Below are 19,223 nucleotides of genomic sequence, written 5' to 3'. Positions count from 1 at the left end.
TATTCTTTTTTAGATTCTTTTCCATTATAGGTTATTACAAGATATTGAGTATAGTTCCCGGTGCTATACAGTGGGTCCTTGTTGGTTATCCATTTTATATATAGTAGTGTGTATATTTTAATCCCAAACTCTCCCTGGTTTTTAATCTTTTTAACACACTATAGAATTAATTTACTTACATGTTTACTGGTTTACTGTTTGCCTTCCCCATTAGAACATAAGCGCCACAGGCCTGATTTGTCCCCAGGTATACAGTGGTGCAGCCTAGAACCTGACACAAATTGGCTCCCAATAAGTGTTTGTTGACTGAATTAATAAATTGTTTAATTTGCCTAGTCAAATATCTACTCACCTATTGATTTTACTTAAAATGTCTGGGGAATTCCCTAGCAGTCCAGTGGTTAGGACTCGGTGTATTCACTGCCATGGCCTGGGTTCGATCCCTGGTCAGTGAACTAAGATCCTTCAGGCTGCGCGGCTTGGCCAAACAAAAAAAAAAAAGTCTGAAAAACAAACAAACAAAAATTTCCTGTATTTTCCTCGGAATATTCATTGGTACTATACATACACAATTCTTTTTTCAAAAACCTTTTTGCCTTACTAGAAGATGACCACTCCTTGAGAAAATTGTTACTTTAGAATGACAAATATCCTTCATGGCTTATCACTTGCCTTATCAATGTATAGCTCTTCCCACTGTAAAACAATGAATTAATTTATGCAGTCAGAGATAATTCCCCAGAAGAACAAATATCACTTGCCTTCTGAGGCTTGCTAAGAAATCTTTCCCTAGGTGATTATTGGGTATTGAGAGTACTGAGGGCCACTATCACAGCCCTTTACTGATGTATGATAGTTAATTTACCTGTAAAGGCCGTTCCTTCATCAGTTGACAGACATACTCTCTTTTATCTCTGAACTTCAATTCATTGTATCTATTTATATACCCAGGAAATTGCAAAATATTAAGCAATGAACTTTCCTATATTTTGTGCATTTCAAAATGTATTTTTTGTCATGTTTTAAATCTGTACCATTTTATCTAAATGTCCCATTGTAATAAGATCATTTGATAATTCACACTTGTTCATGTTTACACTAAACACAAAGAACATGTTTACATGTTTACACTATTTTGGAATGGCAGTCAAGTAAAAAGTTTAATTTCACCATTAAAAATTTTTTTATTGTCCTTTAAAGCACTTTTGGGCTTCCCTGGTGGCGCAGTGGTTGAGAGTCCGCCTGCCGATTCAGGGGACACAGGTTCGTGCCCCAGTCCGGGAAGATCCCACATGCCGCAAAGCGGCTGGGCCCGTGAGCCATGGCTGCTGAGCCTGCGCGTCTGGAGCCTGTTGCTCCGCAACGGGAGAGGCCACAACAGTGAGAAGCCCACGTACCGCAAAAAAAAAAAAAAAAAAAAAAAATTATTGTCCTTTTAAGCACTTTTGAACACATTGGTGTGCTCCAAGATCACCAGTAGGTAGGATTTTCTGATTTTTTAAACTCTCTGTCACTGACAAAAGTGGGCGGAATAGACCTATGGGGAAACAGCACTTACATAACCTCAGTTAATTTGTCATTGGCTCAATTAGAAGCTTCCTTTTGTGATAGTCTTTTGGATCGCTTTGTGTTGGAAAGAAGCTTGGGTAGGAGGATCTAAGCCAGGATCAGAGAGGGAAATATATTTTAAAAATAGCTAATGATAACAGTTAATGCTTATTGAACAGTTGAACTAGGCCAGGGATATAACACCACTAACACCTCTTCACCTTGACCTATCTTAAACCTGGTCTCACTCTGTCCCCATTTCTTACTTTATTTTCTTTGTATCTCTATCTCTACGTGACATTTTAAGTTTGTTGTTTGTCTCCACTAACATAATGCTTTTTCTTGCTCACCTTTACATCTATAGCATCCCATAAAAATGAATGGCACACACTAGGCACTCAATAATTAGTTGAAAGAATGAATTAATGTTCATCACCTTATTTCATTCTCTCAACCACACTGATAGGTACTGTTATTATCACCAGTAAAAGGAGGAGGGAACTTAGGCTTTAGGTGGCTATATAACTTTCTAGAGGTCATATAACAAACAAGTAACAGAGCCTGGGTTCTTAGCACTCTGCGTATTATTGCCTCAAGGGAAAAAAAATTGTTTTTGTTATTTACAACTAGCACCTGAAATTCAAAAACAAAAACAAAACAAAAAAACTTCCCGCAGGAGAAGAGGAAGATTCCTGCTGTACCAAATGGAACAGCAGCTCATGGGGAAGCCGAGCCCCACGGAGGACATAGTGGACCTGAACTCCAGCGAACTGGAAGGTTAGTGAAAAGCCCTTGTATGGGACTTCAAAGACCAAATGATATATACCTTTTTTGTGTGTCGGGAATTGCTGTTTTGAGAACTAATTTGTTTTTATACTTTGGATACCTACTCTTTGGGGGATGAATATGCCAATTAATTTGATTTCTCTGTAGTTACTAATGATTGTCATTATTATTAAACCAGAACAGTGAATACACCATTTCATTTTAATATACCTAGTCTTTCATATTGCTATGCATTAAAACACATTCACAGATTCTTAGAATGAATAAGAAAACTGTCAGTTGCCCTTTCCAAAAGAGCCTGTTGAAAACTTCAAGCTCAGGATGGAAATGAAAATAAATACCAAGAACTCAGTCTTATAGACCCTGTCTCATTACATGCAAGTAGGATGTATATAATAGTATTTTTTATTTTTACGGTAGTAATTTGAAAGAACTATATGATTTATTTTTCTAATCACACATCTTTGAAGAGATGAAAGCTTCAATTTATTTCTTAAAATGATTCTTTGTGGTGTTTTGACAGCTTGTCTCTCTCCAAGAAATGTGTGAGCAGAAAATCAGAACCTTTGGGTGGGTCTCTCTTCAGGGAATGTGTGCACACAGCCTCCATTATAATTGAAGGCAATTGCAGAGGCTTTGCAGGATTGGTGCTCCTCTCGCCTCAGGGCCATTTTCTGTACTGCTTTCACTGTGTCCTCTAAGATGACTTTCCAGTTTCTGACAACTCTGTGCATTTTAATTCTCCTGCGTTCTTTCCCTTTATCTATGTTTTGTCTCTGAGGAGATGTCTTCCTCAGGCTCCCGTACCTAATTTGAGATGGTTCAAACAATTTTTTCCTTTTCCCTGTACTAGAAACATTGTTACTCCTTCTGTTTACTTTCATATTTTCAAATGCTGTCTTTTTATTTCTGTTGTTTTTTTTTTTCTCTCTCTCTCAGGTGTAACATGCCACATAGCTTAGATTTTTTTCAAAGTTCACTTTTCCTTACTGCTTCCTAAATCCTCCCAGGTCACCAATATCCGGTATCTTCGCTTCTCCAGAGTTCTTCCACAGATTCTGTTGCTGACATGACTTGAAGTATCCATTACTCATCTGCTCTCCTGGAGTTGCTGGTGCACATCTGGGCTGCTCTTGCACTGTTCTCTGCAATGACCTCCCACTTCCGGATTTAGATTTATGCTGCTAAAAGCACGTTTATGACACAGTAATATAACAGCTATTTAGACTAATGTATACCCTAATAAGTAATTAATTAGAAAAGAGTGGTCTAATAGAAAGTACTATCAAACCTATAAATATTAACTACTAAGTAATAGTTCATAACCACCTCAAATTCTTTTGGGGATTAGGTGGGGTATAAATCATAACTGAATGAATAAATAGACTCGTAGATTAAATCTGTTCTGAATTGTGACTTTGGCAAGTTAACAAATCATTCAGAAATGATCCCCCAAATAAAAATTATGTATGTGTTTTACTAAACACAGGTAAAGGAACCTAACCTAAGATGATCTTTGCGTGTGTGAATTTCACAGGTTCTTTGCAAGCTTCTCTGAATTTTTTTTTTTTTTTTTTTTTGCGTTACGCGGGCCTCTCACTGTTGTGGCCTCTCCCGTTGCGGAGCACAGGCTCCGGACGCGCAGGCTCAGCGGCCATGGCTCACGGGCCCAGCCGCTCCACGGCATGTGGGATCTTCCCGGATCGGGGCACGAACCCGTGTCCCCTGCATCGGCAGGCGGACTCTCAACCACTGCGCCACCAGGGAAGCCCTGCTTCTCTGAATTTTAAATGTCCTTTTTTTTCAATTGAAATTTCATTCTTCTCAACCTCTCCTACTCCACATCCCTCTGATGGAAACAATCACTAGAAAAACATAACGATTCTATCACTCACATAACAGTAAGATAGTTACTAATATGTTACTATTGTGCCTATATTAGGGCAATTAAAAATAATAGAATTTATTCTGAAGAGGTACATCTTTCAAGGCAAATCAGAATTTATTTCTCAAGAGAACAATCATTTTTGAGGTGATTCTTAGATTGCCAGATTATATTCCTATTTAGAAAATAAATAACAAGACTTTAATATTTTTCCATAAACCAAGTATATTTAGCATACTGGCAGTATGTTGAACATAATAGGTTTTTTTAACCTCCATGTAGGAACTTAATCACAGCCTTATTCATTTTAATATGACATCTTTATCCCATAGAACACAAAGAGCTTTTGGTAGTCAAATGTTAAATCTGCATATTGTTATTAAATGTTCAAAGAATGAGAATAGCTGTTTAATGCTCTCATTCCTAACAGATTAAAAAGTTCCAGTCCTCAGATTTTAGGCAATATTTCACAATTTAATGCTTCTCTCTTCCCCACCCCCCCAAAAAAAATCATCCTTCAAATGCTTTAATGTGGTTTTTGGATATATTTAGAACATATGCATTTTTCCCAAATAAGGTCATTATTGTCTTGTGAATGATAGATGTTTGAATATGTTTAGACAATAGTGGATCAAAAGTACATTTATCTAGGTTGCTTATTGTAAGGTCCTTGTCTTAGTTTCCTAAAAATGAAAACAACTCTGGAACTTACCTCTCTCTACTAAGTATTGTCATCCATAAGGCCATTTAAGTGCCTGTCTGGAGTATTATTTGGCAAGGGTTTTTTTTTCACAAAGAGAGTGGGTAACTGGAGCCATGGTTATATGCCACTTTTTCTCTCTAAGTTGATGTTCACTATTGGACTGTACAAAAATCAGTTTACCTTCCCTCCTTCACTTTCTGCTACACTAAATGGAATGTAAACAATTAGAAAATATTGCCAATGATTGAGAATGGTAGGCCTGATTTTAGGAATAAGTTGTTGTAAAGTGGCACAGAGATTAGAGTAATCCTTAACTCTCATTATTTGAATTTTGATTGATGAACAGCTGTGAGCCTTGTTTGAGAGAACCTAGGATTTTTTTGGCTGTTGACACAATATTTGGTTAGGGATTGAAGTGACATAGTGGTACAAAGCCATTCCTGTAGATCATCATAGTAAAACCTAGCATGTTAATATGGGTCTCATCTCTGCTGATGGAAAACCTGTACTGTGACCTGGCAACAAAGCAAATGAGCATTTTGATTTCTGTGATTTTTATATTTGTGTGTCACTATTGTGTTTTCCCCCCTGTCTTAGGATTTTTGGGGGACTTATTTTAGATATCAAAAGAAAAGCTCCATACTTCTGGAGTGACTTCAGAGATGCTTTCAGCTTGCAGTGCTTAGCATCTTTTCTGTTTCTCTACTGCGCGTGTATGTCTCCTGTCATCACATTTGGAGGACTGCTAGGAGAAGCAACTGAAGGGCGAATAGTATGTATTATACTTTTCTCTGAACTTTGAAACTTAATCAGCTTTTAAGATTCATAGTTAGATGAGTGTGCATTTAATTTTGGTTTCCTTTATGAGGAGAGATTTGATGTATGGTCTGGCAGACAAAGTTCATACGAATTTCCTAGATGACTAATGGAACTGGTAATCAGGGAGTGGAATATCTCAGAACAACTAATTCTTATCTTACACAAGGTTCTGATCTCATCCCTGGCCCCCCAGTCCTAGGCTAGCTTTAGCCTCTGGTTCTTGCCTCATAAGAGGTCCATTTTCCTATGTATATAGGCCATGCTTCTGCCAGACATTTATTATGAATACGTGTAAACTTTTAGTAAGCAAAAGAAAAGTGAGATACGGAAGGGGGAGAGGACATATCCCTGTCCACTGCCATTCACAGTCTGCTGACTGCCTGCCGCCTTTTTTTTATCCTCCTACCCCACCTCCTGCCCAAGGTTGCTAGGCCCTTCATAGCAAAGGGAAAAAAGACCCATGTATTTTACATATTTTCTCCCCAGTTATAATCGCAGCCTGTACAGCTTAGATAATGGAATCATTTATATCTCTACACAGAGTGCAATCGAATCTCTCTTTGGAGCGTCCATGACTGGGATAGCCTATTCTCTCTTTGGTGGACAGCCTCTTACCATATTAGGCAGTACAGGACCAGTTTTGGTGTTTGAAAAGATTTTGTTTAAATTTTGCAAGTAAGTGTTATATACTTTTGGCCCTCAGCCCCTTTCTATTTCTCTGCTGTATTTAATCTTCTTCCAACATCACATTTGGAGATCTGCTGGGAGAGGTAGAAGTTGCTGATTTGATTCAGTTTGCCATTTTTGTCTCTCCATGGAAATAAAGGAACAGTAAAATATTGATGTATATTGTTATGTAATATTTATAAAAAATTATATTCAAAAAAAATTATATTCAGCTCTAAGCACTGAGAAACCTCTTTGAGTTTTGTACCCTTAGGTTTTCCCTTTAGACAAAGTCTTGAGTTTAGATACTCATGGGATGTGAAGCTTATTTACTTTCACTTCCTGAATTAGACTTACTTCCATCTACTTAAAATGGTGGCAAGCTGTTAAATGACCTTCTTTCCACTGTTCTTTTCCCCCTCCTAGAGAATATGGGCTGTCATACCTATCTTTAAGAGCTAGTATTGGACTTTGGACTGCAACCCTGTGTATCATACTTGTGGCCACTGATGCAAGCTCCCTTGTCTGCTATATCACCCGGTTTACTGAAGAAGCTTTTGCTTCTCTTATTTGCATCATTTTCATTTATGAGGCCCTGGAGAAGTTGTTTGAACTTAGTGAAGCATATCCAATCAACATGCATAATGATTTGGAACTGCTGACACAATATTCGTAAGTACCATTTCCCCTGTTGGCTGTGGGGCTTTTCTTTCTACCAATATTGCTATTGTTATAAGAAATATGAGGAACTTACTCAGCAGATAGAGTTCCTTAAATTGATTCGTGACCTAAATCCCGGTCTCTCAGAGTTGAACAGTATTTTAAGAGTCATCTGAATACTTGAGTTTTCATTATAACATCTTTGCCAAGAATAACTTTTTGAAGTTTTGTTTGTCGAGCATTCCCCATTAAGTAGATAATGAACCAAGATCAATTTTACTATACAGAGATTTTTTTTTCAAAATATTTTTGATTTTGGTCTTCCTTTAGGACCTCTTCCATGTAATGTAACCCAAAGAACACAGTAGTGAAAGATAAGATTTCAGACTTAAAGCAGTGAGATAAAAGAGACTCATTGGGTCTAAATTGCATAGTTTGATGTTTGAAAATATGATAAAGTCTGAAACAAAATATCACTGAATTGAAATGTATTTTTGCTTTTGGAACCTATGACATTTATGATAAAAGTACTCACATATTGCCTGTTGAGGGTGATATTACAGTTTAGGATTAAAGATGGGATTGTACCTATTACACGTTCTAGTTTCGTATGTCAGCAGTTTGGGATTTCTCTAAGGCTGTATTTGCAGAGTATACGTGAACATTATGTTACTCTTCTTTGATTTAATTTTAGGATTTTTTGTTGTAATTATATATACATTTTAAACAGTGAATATTTGAAACAATATGTTCTTTACCAGGCATCAACCTGGCATTATAACCTCTGCATTAACTACCAATGCTCTTCTTATAAACTGCTCAGATAAGCCCTCAAAATCTTCCTTTGAAGATTTATCATCTTTATTTACTATTAGAAGTTGAAATTGTTGAAATTAGGCCAAAACAGTGCAATATTATTGTCTTGTTAAGAATGATGTAATGATATAGAGTTGAAAATAAGATGACTTTTAGTACTTTGAATTTTTCTCGGTAATTAGAGATATGTTTAACAGTACATCTCTGTTTTAGAACAAAAAAAAAATCAAAGTGAGATATAAAATAACTTCCCCAATAAAAGTAAATGGTGAGGGTGTTGTGAACAGGATTCAAATGCAGATGAAGGAGGTGTCAGGGACACTCAGAAAGCAGGCAGATGGGAAGAACAATTTGATCAGAATGAGATGTAACATTGATACATGCCTTTTCATTTATCTTTAGTTGAAAAGAGAGCAGTGTCACCTAATTTGGGTATCTTTGCGAGGATATGCAATTACCTCTGCTTGAATTTTCAAACCTACTACACGCCAGGCACTGTGCTTGGTGCTAGGGAAATCGTGAACAATATTCTGTTCTCAGTGAGCTTCCAGTTTAGTAGGAAATGTAGACAAACAGACAACACAATGGAATAAGTGCTGTGTTAAAGGATTGGTCCAGAACACTATGGTACTACATCAGAAGAGCACCTAACCCAGATTTCAGGTTCAGAGAAGACTTCCTGGAGGAAGTGACATAGAAGACCAAAAAATCAGGAGGAATTAGGTGCTGAGGAATAGAGATGGAGAGTGGTTTAGATGGAGGGAATGGCACAGACTTGGATGTAAGAAATTTATTAATGCTTTGAAATATTTGTCCAAAGTTATATAGATAGTGGTGAAACAAGAAATTAGACTCAGGCTTTATGACCCTGATGTAATTTTCAGTAACTGAAGTTACTGCTGTAATTTTAAAATTTCTTTAAAGTACTGTTTCTCAGCCACTGATACATATACAATCAGAGAAAAGCAGACAAAGCTTAAATAGGCAGGAGGGTTTTTATAATCAAGTACTCATCATAAAGTATTCTTCCAAAAATTCCACTGGATTTTTATGTGAAAATGAAAATGAAAATGAAAAAGATGGTGAATAATAAATGCATGTAGGTATAATAAATAACTATAGAAAGTGGTGAATGATTGCTCTAGCAACTATCTAGCAATTTCAGTCTCTAAACATCAGTTAAAATAAATTCACTAAAGGGCTTCCCTGGCGGCGCAGTGGTTGAGAGTCCGCCTACCGATGCAGGGAACACGGGTTCGTGCCCCGGTCTGGGAGGATCCCACATGCTGCGGAGCGACTGGCTGGGCCCGTGAGCCATGGCCGCTGAGCCTGTGCTCCGCAACGGGAGAGGCCACAGCGGTGAGAGGCCTGCGTACCGCAAAATAAATAAATAAATAAGTTCACTGAAGTTTTACTTTTTAAAATTAAAGTTTTAATTCCAAGGAATATAACAATTTTTTTTTCAAAGTCCTTTTATAGTCACTTTGTATTTAATGAACTCCTATGGAGCAGATAAGATCTATTTTATAGAACAAGTTAATGATTTATAACTTACCAGTAATCAAATAAAGCATAATGAAGAGTAGAACCCACTCTTCTTAATGTTACGTTTTCTTTATTAGAGGGTGTGACTTTGTTCTGCCACTCAACTTTATCTCACCTTTTGGGCACATTGCCATGAATTCTTTATCAGATTAGTGTAATGTCAGTGTTGGCACTTTGTATATGATAATTTTACTCAGAGTATCTGCCACTTCTGTTGGGAAATTTTAAGCAAATTATTCTCGTTCATGTAGACTATTGCTACATTCATTATTCATTTATTCATTTCTACTTTGCTAGGTATTTTTAAGTGTCACCACTACATACTTTATAGTATTAGTCATGCTAAATAAATGCTTAGAGACATTGCTGATAACTTATTTTGGAGAAAGAAGCACTTCCCTTTAACTATGGAAATTAATATGCTAATTGTTCTGAACACTATTCCTCCTAGATATTTGTAGAACTAGTAAAATTCAGTTAGCTTAGCATATTTTTCTATTTATAAATGCAATTCTTGATAATATAAGGTGTTCAGCTTATGCACTTTACATTTATTATTTAACAAAGAAGAAAAGATCGAGAAAAGAATATATACAACTCTGGGGAAAGAAGTTTACTTCATAAAAACATTCCTTAGTTAGAGCTCTCAGTTGCAGGCAAAATAGTTTTTATATACCACCCAAGAAAACCCTGTTTTTATAAATAAGTGCTGTGCAAATATTATGTGAAGGGTAAGAAAATATGTTCTCATAAGTGAATGCTCATTGCTGGTCTCAGTGAAGTCTGTGTCCAGCTTCCACTCTGTGTAGCTCATCTCTTCTTTACATGGGTACCTGGGGTCTTTTCGATATATCAAAACTTGCTCTAAAGATGATTAGTAGGAAGCTAATTTTATTTCTTCCAGAATTTTCATTTTGATATCTAAAAGAAGGAAGGCAGAATTTTTTTCAATTATAAAAGCAGGTTTTTAGGGAATAAGAGATGGTCCTACTCATTCTGAAATCATATCCCTGGGTGTTGCGAGCTGAATTGTGTTCCTTCAAAATTTCCCACACGCCAGATTTCTGAGCAAATCTAATGGCTCTCTATATAGAATTTGAACACTTTTTAGCACCCTCTCTACCTCTGTAATCTCTTGTCTAAATTATGACAATTGCCTTCCAAATGGTGGCCCTGATTCTACTACCCTTCCCTTCCACAGACTGTTTTCTATGAAGCAACCAAAATTATTCTCTTAAAACCCAAGTCAGGTCATGTCACTCTGCTTCTCAAAGCCCACTGATGACTTCCCATTACCTTCAGAGATGTTGTATGAGCTGTTCCTCACTGCCTGTCTTATCTTGTCTTCTACTTCCTCCTCTCCTCCACCCACGCTAATCTCCTTGCCCTTCAGCCTTCATACTTGCTGTTCTTTTTGCCTAGAATGCCCTTCTCCAGATATCTATGTGGCTTGTTCCTTCACTATCTTCAAAATCACCTGCTTGAGGACTTTCCATCTAAAATTTCAACTCTTCTCTCTCTTCCTTTTTTTAATCTAAAATATTATATAATTTATCTTTTTAAAAGTAAGATTTATTGAAGTATTATTTACATACAATAAAATATGCCTCTTTTAAGTGTGCCCTCAAATGAGTTTCAACAAATGAATAACACTATAATTGGAATATACAATATTTACCAAAGTATTTCCTCATGGCCCTTCACAGTCTCTCTCTCACCCCAACCCCCAACCCCTGACAATCATTAATGTGATTTCTGTCTTAAAGTTTTGCCTTTTTTAGAACGTCACATAAATGGAATCATAGAGTGTATAGCCTTTGGTGTCTGGCTTCTTTCACTTATCATATGCTTTTGAGATTTACTCATTTTGTTGCACGCATCAATTTATTCCTTTTTATTGTTGGTCAGTGTTCCACTGTATGGATGTACCACAAATTGTCTATCCAACCACAAGCTGATAGATGTTTGGGTTGTTGCTACTTTGGAGCTATATTGCTTCACATGCAGGTCTTTACTTGGCCTACGTTTTCATTTTCTCTTGGGTAAATACCTAGAAACAGGATTGCTGGGTCATATGACAAGTCTATATTTTAAGTTTATAAGAAAATTCCAACATGGTTGTACCATTTTGCACTCCCACCATCAATGAATGAGTGTTCCTATCACTCTGCATCCTCATCAGCCCATGGTATTGTGCTTATGTAGAGTGATACCTCTATTAGTCTAATTTATTGTGTGTTCCCCTCCTAGAGTGAGTTCATGAGGAAAAGGGATTTAGTCTGTTTTGATCACTGCTTTCCCAGTGTTCAGATCAGTTTCTGGCACAAAATAGATAGATGTTCAATGAAAATTTGTTGAAAAAATAAATGAATGTTGAATGAATATCACCTCTATTTAGAATTTGTACTAAGGCTCAGAAGGGATTATGGCTTACCCAAGTAGAAGAACTTGAGCTAAAACCCAACACATCTAACATTTAGTCAAACACTTTTGACAATGTACCACATTATAGGCCACTGGTTTGACCAAATTAATTTCTAGTATTAATATTTAGAATATGAGGGAACTTGGATAAATTTTATTTGTCTCTTAGATATTATCTTCAAGCAGTTTAAAATTTATCACAGGAAATTAAAAATATAAAAATAGAGGGATTTAAAACATAAATATTTGAATAATATTAACATATGCAGTAAAATGGATTCTTATTTTAGAGCATAAAAATGCTTATTTTGATTATAATGATTCCCTGTAAATAGGTATTTGACAAGAAGAGAAAAAAATCTTGGATGGAGATGAATTTTGTTGTATCACATTGAAGCCCACTTTACCTTATTTTTAAGAAACTTGGTAATAATTTGGATTAAAAGATAGGAATCTATACCAATATCCTAGTTAGTTGCCTTGGGTAAGCCCCTAAGAGCAGCTTTCTAGAGACAACATCTTAACCCTCAAAAATACACAGAAAGTACATGTGAAATATGTAGGGAATAAGAGCTCTGGGAGGATACCTACCACACTTATAATACTTTGGGGACAGAAGAAAAGACTGAAAAAAAAAAAGGCTTGTTCTCTTTGTATATTTTGGAGAATTCAACTGGCATTGTGTGGATACATTATTTTGTAATTTCTTTCTAAGAATAAGTTTTATGAGAAGCAGACCCACGGATACAGAGAATAAACTAGTGGTTACCAGTGGGGAAAGGTAAGGGGGGAGTAGCAATATAGGAGAAAAGGGTAAAAGGGGTTATTATAGGATTGTATGAAATCATGTGTGTGAAACTTTTGAAAACTGTAAAGCACTATAGAATTTAAACAATCTTTCATTCAATTAAAAAAAAGTCTTTTGACAAGCCATAGAATGAGGTAATTAGGGCCAGGTGGTGCTCATCAAATCAGTTCCTGTGTAAACAAATTTATTTTCCATTTCAGGAAAATAGCAACTTACAAAACTCAAAGGAAGAATAGAGCAAAATGTTTAAGGTATAATAAGTAGATTTGCCATTCTGTTCTTAAATTCTCTTATTAGGCTCATTCTTTCAACATCTATTGCTTTTCTCTGAATTGTGTTAACATTGATAATGTGAAAATGAATATGGTCTCCACTCTAAAGGAGCTCAGTGATTAACAAGAAGAGACTAGAGATGTGCTTTGTACATAGTGGCTGCACACAGAGAATTTGTTGAATCAATAAATGAGGAGGGAGCTAGAGGCAATGCATAGTCAAATCATTGCAACCTGGCATGGTAAGTATTTATACTAGACATATGTTTAATGGTCCAGGAGAAGAAGTAAAAAGCTACCTTAATTTATCACTCCATCTCTGTTGTACCTGTAACTTGAGTTTCTTATATATGGCGTATCTGTTTTTCTCTCTCTTCATTATCTCTGCATGAGCAGGTCATAATTAGAGTTGAGGGCACCAAGGTAGATAGATGAAATCCTGGGACCAGTTGGCAGAGAGTCTTAAAAATTGTAATGAGTTTTATTGTAAAAGATCATTGGGGGTAATGACAAAGCTCTGGATATAATTATGTGATAATAGATTAGAAGGTGATCATAGGAAGTGGAGCAAAGAGCAATAACCTTGGTATGGAATGTTTAAGTCCTGATTATTGACTGAGACAATGGTAATGAGAAGAAAATAAACAAACTGGGGAAAAAAAGAAAGAAAAGCAAAAGTTGGCAAGGTTTTATTCATTCATTCAACAAGTAATTATGGAATGCCTTATAATTTATATGAGCAATAACAAAAATTTGCATACATGGCTTTATTTAAGCCTCACAATAATCTATGATATAAGTATTACCCCTCAGATGATCAATCTGAGGCTCCAATAAGTTAATTAATTTGTTCAATATCCCAGAACCAGTGAATGGTAAATGAGAGTCAAACTCAGGTATACTTTTTTTATTAAAATGTAGTTGTTTTACAATATTATATTAGTTTCAGGTGTGCAGCATAGTGATGCAATATTCTTATAGATTATACTCTGTTTAAAGTCATTATAAAATAATGGCTATATTCTCTGGTGCTGTACAACATATACTTGTTGCTTTTTCTTTTTCTTTATGAATTTTATTTTATTTACTTTTTTATACAGCAAGTTCTTATTAGTCATCAATTTTATACACATCAGTGTGTATATGTCAATCCCAATCGCCCGATTCATCACATCACCACCTCCACCCCCTGCGGCTTTCCCGCCTTGGTATCCATACGTTTGTTCTCTACTCTGTGTCTCAATTTCTGCCCTGCAAACCAGTTCATCTGTAACATTTTTCTAGGTTCCACATATATGCGTTAATATACGATATTTGTTTTTCTCGTTGTGACTTACTTCACCCTGTATGACAGTCTCTAGATCCATCCACATCTCAACAAATGACCCAATTTCATTCCTTTTTTATGGCTGAGTAATATTCCATTGTATATATGTGCCACATCTTCTTTATCCATTCATCTGTCGATGGGCATTTAGGTTGCTTCCATGACCTAGCTATTGTAAATAGTGCTGCAATGAACATGGGTGCATGTGTCTTTCTGAATTATGGTTTTCTCTGGGTATATGCCCAGTAGTGGGATTGCTGGATCATGGTATCCATGATCATGGTAATTCTATTTTTAGTTTTTTTAAGGAACCTCCATACTGTTCTCCATAGTGGCTGTATCAATTTACATTCCCACCAACAGTGCAAGAGGGTTCCCTTTTCTCCACACCCTCTCTAGCATTTGTTGTTTGTAGATTTTCTGATGATGTGTCTGTAGATTTTCTAACTGGTGTGAGGTGATACCTCATTGTAGTTTTCATTTACATTTCTCTAATAATTAGTGATGTTGAGCAGCTTTTCATGTGCTTCTTGGTCATCTGTATGTCTTCTTTGGAGAAATGTCTATTTAGGTCTTCTGCCCATTTTTGGATTGGGTTGTTTGTTTTTTTTAATATTGAGCTGCATGAGCTGTTTATATATTTTAGAGACTAATCCTTTGTCTGTTGATTCATTTGCAAATATTTTCTCCCATTCTGAGGGTTGTCTTTTTGTCTTGTTTATGTTTCCTTTGCTGTGCAAAGCTTTTAAGTTTCATTAGGTCCCATTTGTTTATTTTTGTTTTATTTCCATTGCTCTAGGAGGTGGATCAGAAAAGATCTTGCTGTGATTTATGTCAGAGTGTTCTTCCTGTCTTTTCTTATAAGAATTTTATAGTGTCCGGTCTTACATTTAGGTCTCTAATCCATTTTGAGTTTCTTTTTGTGTATGGTGTTAGGGAGTGTTCTAACTACATTCTTTTACATGTAGCTGTCCAGTTTTCCCAGCACCACTTATTGAAGGGACTGTCTTTTCTCCATTATATATCCTTGCCTCCTTTGTCATAGATTAGTTGACCATTAGGTGCATGGGTTTACCTCTGGGCTTTCTATCTTGTTCCATTGATCTTTGTTAATGTTTTTGTGCAAGTACCATATTGTCTTGATTACTGTAGCTTGGTAGTATAGTCTGAAGTCAGGGAGTCTGATTCCTCCAGCTCCAGTTTTTTTCCCTCAGGGCTGCTTTGGCTATTCGGGGTCTTTTGTGTCTCCATATAAATTTTAAGATTTTTTGTTCTAGTTCCCATAAAAAATGCCATTGGTAATTTCATAGGGTTTGCATTGAATCTATAGATTGCTTTGGGTAGTATAGTCATTTTCATAATATTGATTCTTCCAATCTAAGAACATGGTATATCTCTCCATCTGTTGGTATCATCTTTAATTTCTTTTCAAACAGTGTCTTACAGTTTCTGCATACAGGTCTTTTGTCTCCCTAGGTAAGGTTTCTTCCTAGGTGTTTTATTCTTTTTGTTGCAGTGGTAAATGGGAGTGTTTCCTAATTTCTCTTTCAGATATTCATCATTAGTGTATAGGAATGCAAGAGATTTCTGTGCATTAATTTTGTATCCTGCAACTTTACCAAATTCATTGATTAGCTCTAGTAGTTTTCTGGTGGCATCTTTAGGATTTTCTATGTATAGTATCATGTCATCTGCAAACAGTGACAGTTTTACTTCTTTTCCAATTTCTTTCTTTTTATTTTCCTTTTTCTTCTCTGATTGCCATGGCTAGGACTTCCAAAACTATGTTGAAAAATAGTGGTAAGAGTGGACATCCTTGTCTTGTCTCCTGATCTTAGAAGAAATGCTTTCAGTTTTCACCATTGAGAATGATGTTTGCTGTGGATTTGTTGTATATGGCCTTTATTATGTTCAGGTAGGTTCCCTCTATGCCCACTATCTGGAGAGTTTTTTATCATAAATCGGGTGTTGAATTTTGTCAAAAGCTTTTTCTGCATCTATTGAGATGATCATATGGTTTTTATTCTTCAGTTTGTTAATATGGTGTATCACATTGTTGATTTGCATATACTGAAGAATCCTTGCATCCCTGGGATAAATCCCACTTGATCATGGCTTATAATCCTTTTAATGTGTTGTTGGATTCTGTTTCCTAGTATTTTGTCGAGGATTACTGCATCTATGTTCATCAGTGATATTGGTCTGTAATTTTCTTTTTTTGTAGTATCTTTGTCTGGTTTTGGTGTCAGGGTGACTGTGGCTTCACAGAATGAGTTTGGAAGTGTTCCTTCCTCCGCAATTTTTTGGAAGAGTTTGAGAAGGATAGGTGTTAGCTCTTCTCTAAATGTTTGACAGAATTCACCTGTGAAGCCATCTGGTCCTGGACTTTTGCTTGTTGGAAGATTTTTTTTTTTGTGGTATGTGGGCCTCTCACTGTTGTGGCCTCTCCCGTTGCGAAGCACAGGCTCCGGACACGCAGGCCTAGTGGCCGTGGCTCATGGGCTCAGCCACTCCATGGCATGTGGGATCTTCCCGGACTGGGGCACAAACCCGTGTCCCCTGCATTGGCAGGCAGACTCTCAACCACTGCACCACCAGGGAAGCCCTTGTTGGAAGATTTTTAACCACAGTTTCAATTTCATTACTTGTAATTGGTCTGTTCATATTTTCTATTTCTTCCTGGTTCAGTCTTGGAAGGTTATACATTTCTAAGGATCTGTCCATTTCTTCCAGGTTGTCCATTTTGTTGGCGTAGAGTTGCTTGTAGTAGTCTCTTAGGATGATTTGTATTCCTGCAATGTCTGTTGTAACTTCTCCTTTATCATTTCTAATTTTATTGATTTGAGTCCTCTCCCTCTTTTTCTTGATGAATCTGGCTAATGGTTTATCAATTTTGTTTATCTTCTCAACGAACCAGCTTTTAGTTTTATTGATCTTTGCTATTGTTTTCTTTGTTTCTATTTCATTTATTTCTGCTCTAATCTTTATGATTTCTTTCCTTCTGCTAACTTTGGGTTTTGTTTGTTCTTCTTTCTCTAGTTCCTTTAGGTGTAAGGTTAGATTGTTTACTTAAGATTTTTCTTGTTTCTTGAGGTAGGATTGTATAGCTATAAACTTCCCTCTTAGAACTGCTTTTGCTGCATCCCATAGGCTTTGGATCGTCGTGTTTTCATTGTCATTTGTCTCCAGGTATTTTTTGATTTCCTCTTTGATTTCTTCAGTGATCTCTTGGTTACTTAGTAACGTATTGTTTAGCCTCCATGTGTTTGTGTTTTTTACGGGTTTTTTTCCCCTGTAATTCATTTCTAATCTCATAGTGTTGTGCTCAGAAAAGATACTTGTATGATTTCAATTTTCTTGAATTTACTGAGCCTTGATTTGTGACCCAAGATGTGATCTATCTAGAGAATGTTCCATGCGCACTTGAGAAGAAAGTGTAATCTCCTGTTTTTGGATGGAATGTCCGATAAATATCAATTAAAGCTCTCTGGTCTATTGTGTCATTTAAAGCTTCTGTTTCCTTATTTATATTCATTTTGGATGATCTGTCCATTGGTGTAAATGAGGTGTTAAAGTCCCCCACTATTATTGTGTTACTGTCGATTTCCTATTTTATAGCTGTTAGCAGTTGCCTTATGTATTGAGGTGCTTCTATGTTGGGTGCCTATATGTTTATAATTGTTATATCTTCTTCTTGGATTGATCCCTTGATCATTATGTAGTGTCCTTCCTTGTCCCTTGTAACATTCTTTATTTTAAAGTCTATTTTATCTGATATGAGTATTGCTACTCCAGCTTTCTTTCGATTTCCATTTGCATGGAATATCTTTTTTCCATCCCCTCACTTTCAGTCTGAATGTGTCCCTAGGTTTGAAGTGGGTCTCTTGTAGACAGCATATATATGAGTCTTGTTTTTGTATCCATTCAGCAAGCCTGTGTCTTTTGGTTGGAGCATTTAATCCCTTCAAGTTTAAGGTAATTATCGATATGTATGTTCCCATTACCATTTTCCTAATTGTTTTGGGTTTGTTTTTGTAGGTCCTTTTCTTCTCTTGTGTTTCGCACTTAGAGAAGTTCCTTTAGCATTTGTTGTAGAGCTGGTTTGGGGGTGCTGAATTCTCTTAGCTTTTGCTTGTCTGTAAAGCTTTTGATTTCTCCATCAAATCTGCATGAGATCCTTGCCGGGTAGAGTAATCTTGGTTGTAAGTTCTTCCCTTTCATCACTTTAAGTATATCATGCCACTCCCTTCTGGCTTGTGGAGTTTCTGCTGAGAAATCAGCTGTTAACCTTATGGGAGTTCCCTTGTATGTTATTTGTCACTTTTCCCTTGCTGCTTTCAATACTTTTTCTTTGTCTTTAATTTTTGCCAATTTGATTATTATGTGTCTTGATGTGTTTCTCCTTGGGTTTATCCTGTATGGGACTCGCTGTACTTCCTGGACTTGGGTGGCTACTTCATTTCCCATGTTAGGGAAGTTTTCGACTATAATCTCTTCAAATATTTTCTCGGGTCCTTTCTCTCTCTCCTCTTCTGGGACCCCTATAATGCGAATGTTGCTGCATTTAATGTTGTCCCAGAAGTCTCTTAGGCTGTCTTCATTTCTTTTCATTCTTTTTTCTTTATTCTGCTCCGCAGCAGTGAATTCCACCATTCTGTCTACCAGGTCACTTATCCTTCTTCTGCCTCAGTTATTATGCTATTGATTCCTTCTAGTGTAGTTTTCATTTCAGTTATTGTATTGTTCATCTCTGTTGTTTGTTCTTTAATTCTTCTAGGTCTTTGTTAAACATTTCTTGTATCTTCTCGATCTTTGCCTCCATTTTTCTTCTGAGGTCCTGGATCATCTTCACTGTCATTATTCTGAATTCTTTTTCTGGAAGGTTCCCTATCTCCACTTCACTTAGTTGTTTTTCTGGGGTTTTATCTTGTTCCTTCATCTGGTACATAACCCTCTGCCTTTTC

General features: G+C 36.4%; 1 protein-coding gene across 15 annotated transcripts in view; it reads left to right on the top strand.

The window, feature by feature from the left end:
• The window catches only part of SLC4A10 (solute carrier family 4 member 10), a 329,883-nt gene that overhangs the window by 233,032 nt on the left and 77,628 nt on the right, over positions 1–19,223 (top strand). For all 15 annotated transcript variants that reach the window (XM_032637995.1, XM_032637999.1, XM_032637996.1 and 12 more), the window contains 4 exons: positions 2,225–2,325; positions 5,520–5,694; positions 6,283–6,416; positions 6,834–7,079. In XM_032637995.1, coding sequence (XP_032493886.1) covers positions 2,225–2,325; positions 5,520–5,694; positions 6,283–6,416; positions 6,834–7,079 — 656 coding nt within the window. The remainder of the gene's footprint in view (positions 1–2,224; positions 2,326–5,519; positions 5,695–6,282; positions 6,417–6,833; positions 7,080–19,223) is intronic.

Source organism: Phocoena sinus, chromosome 7 (genome assembly GCF_008692025.1).
Source record: "Phocoena sinus isolate mPhoSin1 chromosome 7, mPhoSin1.pri, whole genome shotgun sequence".
Lineage (NCBI taxonomy): Eukaryota > Metazoa > Chordata > Mammalia > Artiodactyla > Phocoenidae > Phocoena > Phocoena sinus.
The sequence above is the reverse complement of the archived record's forward strand: the minus strand, read 5'-3'. Positions and strand labels throughout refer to the sequence as shown.